At 40.1% G+C, this 11,209-nt stretch overlaps 1 protein-coding gene across 1 annotated transcript; it reads left to right on the top strand.

The window, feature by feature from the left end:
* Positions 1 to 1,227: 1,227 nt before the first annotated feature.
* On the top strand, positions 1,228 to 5,430 carry LOC112844127 (Fc receptor-like B; the record flags this gene model as incomplete). Its single annotated transcript, XM_025903741.1, has 3 exons — positions 1,228 to 1,284; positions 4,929 to 5,124; positions 5,204 to 5,430. Coding segments are annotated over exons 1-3 (480 nt in total), but the record flags the coding sequence as incomplete, so codon positions are not given.
* Positions 5,431 to 11,209: the final 5,779 nt, after the last annotated feature.

The raw sequence follows: 11,209 nt of genomic DNA, 5'->3' as shown, positions 1-11,209 counted from the left end.
TTTATTGGTATTGTGTACTTCTTTTGTAGAAAACCACACAAACACACCTGTGATTACAGCCACAGGAATTGAGCTGTGAGAGAATAAAGATCCTCAAACCAAACCTCAAGCTCCTTCTTCTGTACTCTGGGATAATTTGGCCTTAACCCTAGAACACTATCGCTATAAATAGTAACACGATCACTAGTGCCGGGTGATTTTTACCCGATATAATATAACCAATGAAAAGTAATCAAATATATCAAAATATGACAACACATGACAAATTAGAGTGGTCTTCTTTTACTTTCAACTGTGCCATGTCTAACAAAATGGAAAATAAACCTCCTAAAACAAAATAATGACTCTGGAAAGCTGGTCTTTGGTCCACCCATTCCTGGGACATTTGAGACTTCCCTGGTGAAGGCACAGGCTCCTCGACACGCAAACAGCTGGAGGAGGGAGAAATCATGTAAATGTATTTTCTCGGGTATAAATCACCCGGCGATAGTGTTCTATGGGTAAATGGGGTTCTGGCCTACACACCAGGGTGAATCAGTGCCAACCGTGTCTATTCCTGATATCCCCACTATACTAGGGATAGGGAGAGATTGAGGATGATCACCTGCTACGGTGATCCCCCAAAATGAGTACCTCAAAGATCAAGGAGATTAACAGAGTTAATGTGCTTTTACAAAACCAGGGAACACTACTGATGATAATACATTGCACCCTTCAATCAATAAATTGAATAACTAAACTGTTCTTTTTTTGTCAAGTGGCTCTCTCAGTTTAGAAAGTCTGTGAAAGAAAACTGTTTGTAAGTTTAAAAAAAGACTTTGTCTGCACTTTTTCCATTGCATACATGCTTTTTGCTTTGTACATAGATGATTGCGGTTTGCATGGTTTTACTTCCTCTGAATGTTGCAGACACTGCTGCAAAACCTCAAGCTAACCCAGCTGTCTTCCTTTGTAGCCGTCATCTCCCTACTGTGCTGCACAACAAAGCAAGGTCAGTAACCTTCTTCTGTCACACTCTAAAGTTTTCATTTTCATAATTCTTTAATTCTTTATTTTATACAGGGCCTTGGTCCATTCTCTAAATTCATTCTCTGTCCTAAACTAGCTGTTTTTTAGCTCCTCCCCTTTAAACCAACTCACTTTAAAATAAGCTGTCCTTATCAAACACAAGCTTGAAAGACAGGCAGGTGCTGCTTCTGTGCCTTACCTAACAAATGTGTGGGGGTAATGTGGGCAGACCCACAGAGCCCCCAGTGGGTTGCCCAGAGTGGTCCCTGGTCTACTGTAAAATGTAGAACACAACTGAGCCCCGCACTATCGGGGTACATGCTCATGTGAACATGACTTTCTGCTTCAGTCCAGTCATCATGATCCTGATCAAGTGACTCAGGATCATGTTGCTTGGTGCTCAACAGTTACTGAACTTGTCAAGGCAGACGGAACGGACTCAGACAGAAGTTTAAGGATTTATTTACCATCATCACGGGGTGATCGTGGCTCAAGAGTTTGGAGTTTGCCTTGTAATCGGAAGGTTGCCGGTTCGATCCCCGGCTCGGCCAGTCTTGGTCGTTGTGTCCTTGGGCAAGACACTTCACCTACCGCCTACTGGTGTTGGCCAGAAGGGCCGATGGCGCGATATGGCAGCCTCTGGCACTCATGCGCCTTCTCACTTCACGCCACTTAGCTAAACTCAGGAATCCAGAAAAGATAACAGGGAGGGTCCAGGGAATCTATGTATAGAGAATATCAGTTAGAAAAAACGCTAGAGAATTCACAGGAGAGTAAGACGAGGAATTTGCTGGGGTTACACAAACTCAATTGACTCTATGATAACAATTGACTCTCTGTACAAACGAACGGTGTTGAAAAAGAGCAGAGAGAATTATCAGGGACTCACACCATCCAGTTCACCCTCTGCTCAGACACAAAAACTGTATATACAATCTGACACACAACAGAGCAGACATCATCATCAAACACAGAACAAGGTTTTTCAACAGCTTCTTCCCCTCCACTGTCAGACTCATGGCAAAACAAAAAATATTGAACACCGAATGTATAGCGGGATAAAATCACTGACTAATGTGCAATATATTCACTGAAACAGATTTGTAAAAATGTGAAATTTTATGCGTGCAATACTAGGAAGTGTATTACCACCCTCTCTGTACAGTGTTTTTTGTAGATAGTAAATAGTATAATTTCTCAATTTCATGCTTTATTTCTGTTTTTGTTCTTAGTTGCTCTGTTCTTATCTTGTAAAAATGTAACTTGACCTGGAGAGCTCTGCACAAGAATTCCAATGCTCATGGACTTGAAAAATCTTGAACGTTGAACAATCCAGTGGTAAAATGCTCTGAGCCATGGCCTTAAGTAGCGGCCAGGAAACTAGGTCAATGTGCGGCGGGTGGAGATAATTAGTCCAGGTGCATGGGCCAAAGACAGGAGCCCAATAATGAGCTCCACCCAGGCAGACAGGGGACAGTGGAGAGAAAGTGAGGGAGAGGGCAAAAAAACAACCACAACAAACATGTGGCCAAGAGTGAGCCAGCCAGAGAGACACAGGGACCATGACAGAAATGAATCACTCACTCTTTCATCAGTCATCTTTGCCAATCAACATATCCCTAAACTGCTCAAGTTTCATAATACTGAGCACACCTTGGATGATCTCTCCCTCTGTGTGGTTCACATGTAGCCACTCATCAGTTTGCTTGCGTACAGTAGTACATGGTAACTTATGTCATTTTTAATGTTCTCAAACTGACCCCCATGCACTTTAACCTCTCTGCTTAGCAAAAATGTCTCTTAGGGAAGCTATATGATCAGGCTTACAGTGTCCCATGTCTGCTGTGAAGTCGCTAACTGGTTTCACTCCCAGCTCTAGGCTAAGGTGTCTATGTAGTTGCAAGGATAGTCCTCCATAGTTGGCTGTCTCCTGCTCCAACATAACTGTACAGTGATGTCTGCCTCAGGTTTGTTAAATAAAGGATCAGGAAAATTTCTGTGCAGCTTGCTGATCTCCAAAACTATGTTACAAGCCTTTAGCTGTGTTATACAGGAAAAGTAGGTACAGGAGACATGAGGGGTTTTTTTATAGGCTCTTCCGTCGCAGTGCATTAAGCAGAATTTTAGACCAATCTTTTGCTCATTTACATGTTCCTCCATCTTTTCTCCTTACGTTCTCTTACAACACAAACCATGACATTAAATCAAGTTTACATTTTAAAGTCAATTGGTCATCTTGTTTTTGATGTATAAATACATAAAATAATTACCCTTTATCTGTATTTTTATGCACTATAGCTTAATTCTGCTGTCCAGTTTCAAAAATATATCTGTGCCATAGCATTAACACTGTGATTAATCTGCTTATTGTTATCTTAGTAAACTCTCTTTATATCTTAACATGTGCAAAAATACTTCACATCAGAAAACCATAAACAAGTCTATTCTTCCATCTCCCCAAATCAGTATTTACTATACAGTCCATAAACATTATGAGTGAGAAATGGACCAGGGTGAAGTTATGTTATCAATCATAGAACCTTGTCCAGGAGCTACATTTTTGAATAAATAACACATATACAGTGTGGCCCATCATTTTGTTAGATAATAGCAACTCTCATTTCAACCAGCAGAGAATCTGTGAAAATATACTTCTTTCACAATTCAACTTTCGTTGAACTAACATGCACAAGGTTTTATGCCTTTAAATATGCAATTTGACAACTCAGAGTGCCAACAGAAAAAGTAGAGACAGGAGATATTTGTTGCCTTCAGTCTAGAGCAGCGGTCCCCAACCCCCGGGCCTCGGACCGGTACCGGTCCGTGAGTCGTTTGGTACCGGGCCGCGAGAGTTGAGGCTCAGGTGTGAAATGTATGGTTTTCAGGGTTTTTATCGGTTTTCAACGTTATTTTGTTATCGTTTTATCGTTAACTCGGTTTTCCTGGGTCTTTTCACGTGTGTTATGAATAAATCTTCTTTTTTTCGGTACCGGCACTAGTTTTATTTTGTTGTATTCATCCACGACACCTCATTGCCGGTCCGTGAAAATATTGTCGGGCATAAACCGGTCCGTGGCGCAAAAAAGGTTGGGGACCGCTGGTTTAGAGTAACTTCCTCATCAAACAAAAGGGGGCCTTGGAGCAAGCTACTGCATTCAGTTGCGTCCCTTTTGTGGCAAAGCCATGCAATTACATCTGTATAACCCTAACTAAGAATCAGTGCAATAATTCAGTAAATAAGTCATTTTATAACAATAAACTCTCAAAAGAAATTACAATTGTAACCATACATTTGTAGGTGTCACACTGTGAGGCGACCATTTAGTGCAATTAGCTTCTTTAGCCAGTAGGCATTAGTCAAGTCAGGCCCTTGGGGCTGTCCAGCCTTTCTTCAATGTCTGCCACTGTGATGGATACTGGACCCTGTACCAGGAGGTTGCTGTGGTCTGCTCTGAGCCACCCCTTTCTTTATCACAGCTTTCTGTAGTTCTGATAGTTGGCTAACTTCCCTCCATGTTGCCTTGACCTTAGGCTGTGGTCTCAATCTCTATGGAGGGTACAGCTCCTTGTGGCTGTTGTTCATCTTGTAGCAAAGCATCTCAAAGATCACTGTTGCTCCAAACACGGAGTCTGTTGAACAGCACAAATTGATCTTTCAAAACATTTACAAATTGATGCATTAAATGGTAGTGTAAAATATTAGAAATTGCCTAATCCACTCTCCCTAACTGAGTTCAAAACACTGAAGGTCAGCAGGAGTCACCAAGTTTCATAACTTCAGTTGATCTGAAAGGTGTCTGATTGCTGCAAAAAGGAAATAATGCACTGTATATTTCTTATTGTTCTTCTCAGCTCGTCTGACTGTGAGTCCCAGCAGCTCTCAGGTCTTTAAAGATGACTTTGTGTCTCTGAGCTGTGAGGAGGACGACAGCTCTGCTGGATGGACTCTGAGGAGAAACACAAACAAACAACAGAGGACACAGTGTGGAGATGGGTGGGGGAAACCAGCTGGTTCTTCCTGTAACATCAGCTACATCGACCCACTGGAGAGTGGAGTTTACTGGTGTGAGTCCAGAGAGGGTCCCATCAGTAACATGGTTAACCTGACAGTCACTGGTAAGCTGAGTGTGTGGAGTTAGTGTTGATGAAGCTGTGTGTAAATGGATGAAATGCTGTAGTTTGTCTCTGTGTTGAGGTGGATCAGTGATCCTGCAGAGTCCTGTCCTCCCTGTGATGGAGGGAGATGACGTCACTCTGCTCTGTAAAACAAAGACCACTCCCTCCAACCTCACAGCTGCTTTCTATAAAGATGGCTCCCTCATCAGGAAGCAGCCTACAGGTCACATGACCATCCAGCATGTTTCCAGGTCTGATGAAGGCCTCTACAAGTGTGACATCAGCGGTCATGGAGAGTCTCCATCCAGCTGGATCACTGTCACAGGTGAGGAGCTTCACTCTGATTTCACCTTTTATTGTATTTATGTATTGACCTGAACAAGTCGGGTTCTCTCTATAGGTAGACCTGCAATCAAAGCTCCACTTCCTGCCTTAAAACTTCACTCTGATTTCACCTCTAATTTCATCCACATATTAATCTCAACAGGTGCAATTCTCTCCACAGAAAAACCTACACCCACACCTTCACCAACCACCTCAGCTCCTCCCTCTTCCTCAGTACTTTTCCCTGACTCCTCCTCCCTCCAGTTTGTATTCCGAGTGGTCCTCCACCTGGTGGTGTTCTGTCCATACTTCATCTCCACTGTCCTCATGGTGTCTTTGTATCGATGCAGAGCCAAAGGTAACACTCTGATCGGTCAATATGCTGGTCATTGATCAGACTGATCATTGCTTCCTGTGTAAGCAGCTGATTTAACTTTCTAACATTTACAGGAAACTACATGCATGTCTCTATGGTAAAGACCCCACTCGACGAGGCTGAGCAGGGATTGGATAATGACTATGAAGATGTCACTATAGAGCATCACTTCTGAAGCAGAGCTCATGTTCAGCTTGATATTAATGAAAACGTATTCCTGCTGAGGATTTATATCACGTGCTGCCTATGTATCACTGTAGTTCTTTAATGTACAAGGCAGTTATCTTTTTTTCTAAACCAAACCTGCAGAATGGCAAAGATAACAATTTGAGCAATTCTGAGCAACTATCGTACCTTTTGATTGCAGATTTATATGTTTCTCATTTTAGGAAGACATTCTTTGTTTGCTGTCTCAGTGTCTCACTCATGCATGAATAATGAGCATCAAAATAAAAGATTTTAAAGGGAGACTGTTAGCAGGGCCACATAAAGACTCCTTTTTAAAACTTGAATACTGTGCCATGTGCATGAATGACAACATGTACAATATAAAACAATTTCATTTAAGAACCACTTAAAGAAAATGTACTTTACTGGTGGGTTTGGTTGGTAGAGATCATTTGTAGAAAAGTGTTAAAGCTACAAAGTATTGAAAGATGTAATAACACACTGTCTGACTCTAAACCTGAGGTTTAGTGATAATTGAAAACAATGTACAATGACACCAGAATTTACCATTTATTTAAATTTGTGTCTTGTTTATATTTTACTGCTGCTCTCACACATTTAAATGGATACTGCTAATCCTGTAAAAATAATGTTGTTCCCTCATCAAAGAAGAATAACATCTGTAATCAAGACAACTGGTTTAATAATGAGAGAACTTAAGAACTTGGAAGAATTAAACATTATGTATTGTTTATTTATTGATAGCGAAACTAATGTATTTGGAGATTAGATTCCAATGAGATACAGAAAGGGATCCCATCAGTGATAGGATTTAGGTCAGGAGCCCCTGGAGTCTAGACTCTGGTGGTAGTGAAAATGAAGACTGAGGCTTGGTATGGTAGTGATGTAGAAAATGGAAAAGCAACCCAAACAAACAAACAAACAAACAAAAAACAACTAGTGAAGCTCACATTAGAAATTATCATGAGTTGTGATTTGTTTCCCTGTGCTGAACCACTGGAGAGATCTTAGGGCTCCCCATCTGCTGAATCCCAATTTAAACCGTGACTGTTGTAATTTTGCTGTTTAGGTGAAGTCACACTCTGCCATGTAGGCAACAGTAAATTATTTTTGTTTACTGCATGTCTCCTACAAACTAGCCCCATTTATTTAAATTATAGTTTAAATTGTAACAATATTTGTATTCTTAAGTAGTAACATTATTATATTATTATATTAATATAGCACAGGTTTTGTTACCTTTTTACAATATGGCTAGTAGAATCTTCCTTCAAGGAGCACTTTTTACTTTATTACTTTGAGTACATTACAGAGCATGCACTTTTTCACTTTCACTCGAGTAATAAACTTGCTTAGCTAAACTGAACATCTCTTCTCGGCACAGTAGTAATACACAGTACTACTGTCTATTAGCACTGCCACATTTGTATAGTGCTTCTTTGCTCCACTACTTTCATTCAAATATTGTACAGATGTGGAGTTTAAGCTGCTTAAATAGCAATGCATTGTTTCTGAAAGATGTACGCCACCCCAAAGTGAACACAGCTCAATCCTTACCTCCCTAAAAACGGAAACTATTTTTATGATTTGTAATGTCAAATGATGGTTTTAGTGCATTTTATTTTTATTTTCTAAAGTCTAGTGTTTGTTTTTAAAGATAAAAAAGAAGATGAGTGTACATGAAGATAATAGGCTAAATTTGTGATTGTGTGCCTCTAAACAATTTGGTCAGAGTCGACAACTAACTGTGATGAAGGGTACAAACCAAAAAAAGCATTGGAAAAAAATAAAGTTAAAGATTGAATTCATTCATTCGTTTACATGTCATGTGTCCCCAAGAAGTATTTAAGACTGAAAACAAAATTAACAGAACAATATCATAAATCACTCACTGATTTAAAATAAGATTAATATTAGATGACAAAACACTGAAGCCTTAGTCGATAATAATCAGAAGTTGAGTTGAGTTTTAGTCAGTTTTGAAGTGTGTATTTGCGCTAAGATTGAGGTGTGGTCAGGGGTAGGTGGAAGAGACATCAAAGTGGACACAGCCTGTTTACAGAAGTCACAAGTGAGCAGGTAAGGGGAATGACAGCTAGAAGTAAGTCAGTTTTTCCACTGTCTCAGCTGTTGGTCACATCATGTTTTCTACTCTTTGTTTTTACAAACATGTTTTATCTTTAATCACTACCCCAGACTTTTGTAGATGTTTTTAAATCTAAATGAAAAATAAAGTTTTAAAAGTAGCTGTCATGAAGGACCGCATTTTTTTTTTTACCATCGAGCTACAAATTAAGCCCACTGCAGTTTTTCTTAACAAGTTCTTTTTGATGATCAGAATGAAATTATAAGTAGACTTTAAAGAACAATTAGACTCAAATATACTACTGAAATATTAAATGGTTTATTTCAAATGAATGAAATCACAAATCTAGGCAGCTTCAGGTTTGTGCCTCCTGATAAAATGCTCTTATTTTTCTAGACAAGAAAAATCAAACAGGAATTCAAATATTACGACACATTCTGGGAAAATCCAATCCCACATTATCAGCAACTCCAGTCTTGAAGAAATTCCTGTTTTTAGTTTTCTTTTAAAACATTCACAGAGGAGTGAGCTGAAAATGTAGCTTAGTAATGGTATACTGTGGGTGTATGTCGAGGTTGTTTTCAATCAGACTTCATGTTTGGGTGCAAAGACCTGTTAAACCTGCTGCCTGGGCTCTTTTCATTTAAGCACCTCGCATAAACACAGCCACTGTTCTCAGTACTGCTGAAGCTGCTGGGCCCTAAAAAAGTCCCGTCCTCTATGCGTCCTCTAACATTTGGTTATTCAGCACTTTATTCTGACTGAAACAACGCTGCAGGCTTCAAACCATCTGTGTTTCACAGGGACAGGTGGAGACAGGTTTCACTTAAACTCAGTTACATTGTTTTTAAGGTTTCTGTGTTAAACCTGTTGTTACCTGCAGTAGGTTCATTCACACACCCAAACATCAGTGTTTTTTTTTTCTTTAGACTGATTTGTTATAGAAGTTTTCACAATAACCTGCAGCACTCCCTTCATGAACACCATTTGAAGTGGGCTTAATAAACACATTGCAACATGGAGAGAAACATCCCAGCCAAACACCAGGGTAATCTCTGAAATTTGGGTTGCTCATTTTATATTGTTTTTACCAAACTCACACACAAAGAAAATTCCTCAGCATGTCACATGAGTCTATACTAGGGGTCGGCAACACCATGCGGCTCTTTAGTAGGGGAGACCAGGGATAGTTGTAACATTTTTGACATTTCTGTCTGTAAATTGGAGCTGTTTTAAGGTAGTGGATTCAGAATGTAATGCAAAGTACTTACATGTCTTACAAAGTTAAAGTAATAGTGTGGTAAGTTGTAACATCTGCATTATTGTTACAACTGACCCAGACTCCTATAGCCATGAACTAGCTAACATTACAGCCAACGGCTAAAACATTAGCACTAAAGACCTACACAGAATATATCCCCATAGACATACAGATAATATAATTTAAGTTTGATGAGTTTAACTGCAAAGCAGATAATGCTATTAGAAATTGAAATAAAGTAGAACAAGTTACTTTTTGGCATACACATTACTTTTTTGTGTGTTAAATTGTCTGTGTTTGACAAAATGTGCTGATTTTTCACATGTAATAGAAGAACTAAATTGGGCATGCACAGATGAATCACATCATTTGAAACTTAGCCCTGATAGCCCGGAGAAATTGGAAGTGTTACAACTGACCCACGTTACGACTATCCCCGGTCTCCCCTACTTATACTGCGGCTCCGCATGGTTTGGGAAAATAAATTAGAAGTATTTAGCTGAAGTGTATTTTATTTATGTTAGTTCTTTTTTAACTTGTAGTTCTAAATTGGAAGATTATTGTGATATCGAAATATAAAAATAAAATTATATTCTATTATTTTTTTCATCGCTCAAAATTAACGTCACATTCGTGGAAGCCGGTATACCCGCCGAAACGCCGTGCATTTATCGAGACTTTCAACCCCAGGTAGGCCAATTATGGATCTTCGGATCCACATTATGTCAGCAGCTATTCTCCACCGTGAACTATGTTAAAAACAAACACCGCTCACACCTCACAGAGGACAGCCCACAGTCCCGCGCAAAGATGAAAGTGACCTCGCCCAGCCCCGATGCGCAGACGCCGCGCGCAGAGGCCCAGGAGCAGAAGTCCCATGTAAATATATCACGGCAAACCCGACGATGTCCGCATGAACACACTTTTCAGCATCTCTTTATTGACCACCTTCCACACACGGTTGCTGTACGCATACAGCCGGCTGCAGCCTTGCAGCCCACAGCCGGACACACACCAACACAACAGCAGGTAGAGCACAGACGTAAAGGCGGCGAGGCGTGATTGCGGGTCCTGCTCAGGTGCGTCCGCCTCCCCTGTAGCGGCGCTGCAGACCACGCCCCGCCGCACACATTAACCAGGTAAAATACATATTCGGGCAGAATTTTGCAGATATCTATTTTTAATTTTTTAGCAGCATAGAGCTTTTTTCCAATTATTTTTTAAAAGTCAGGTCAAGGCTCCAAAATCCCAAAGGCGATATAAGGGTGGCGGCTGACAACAGTTTTTGTTTGCTACATGGATCATTTTAGTTCAGGTTGGTGTCTTTGCTTTTATTATATTTCTTTAAGAGTTTTACATAAATAAAATGGAATTTTCTCTCTAGCACTTCATGGATTTTTATAAGCAGCACATCTTAGTTGTTCACACAAAGCATAAAGGTAAAAAAACAATATATACAGTGTTATCTTCATTTTAGATGCCAAAAAGTATTTGCGGCTCCCAGTGTTTTCGTTTGCGTGGAAACCGGGTCCAAATGGCTCTTTGGGTGTTAAAGGTTGCAGGGCCCTGGTCTATACCTTCAGCTCAAAACGTCCTTGAAACCTTCCCCGAAAAAGAGAGAATTATGACCTTGTCTTCTGCTTAGCTATGGCCTAATCATTTACATCCCTGATAAGCAGAAGGCATCTCACTATCTGTTTAATGTCTCCAATGTACTTACAATGCCCCACTATGTGTAGGTGTGTTTGTGGTGGGCATGTATACAACTGGTGACAGTGTAAATCTACAGGGTGGGCCATTTATATGGATACACTGCGATAACATGGGAATGGTTGGTGATATTAAAGTC

This window comes from Oreochromis niloticus, linkage group LG16, assembly GCF_001858045.2.
Source record: "Oreochromis niloticus isolate F11D_XX linkage group LG16, O_niloticus_UMD_NMBU, whole genome shotgun sequence".
NCBI lineage: Eukaryota > Metazoa > Chordata > Actinopteri > Cichliformes > Cichlidae > Oreochromis > Oreochromis niloticus.
This window is presented reverse-complemented; position numbering and strand designations above follow the sequence as displayed.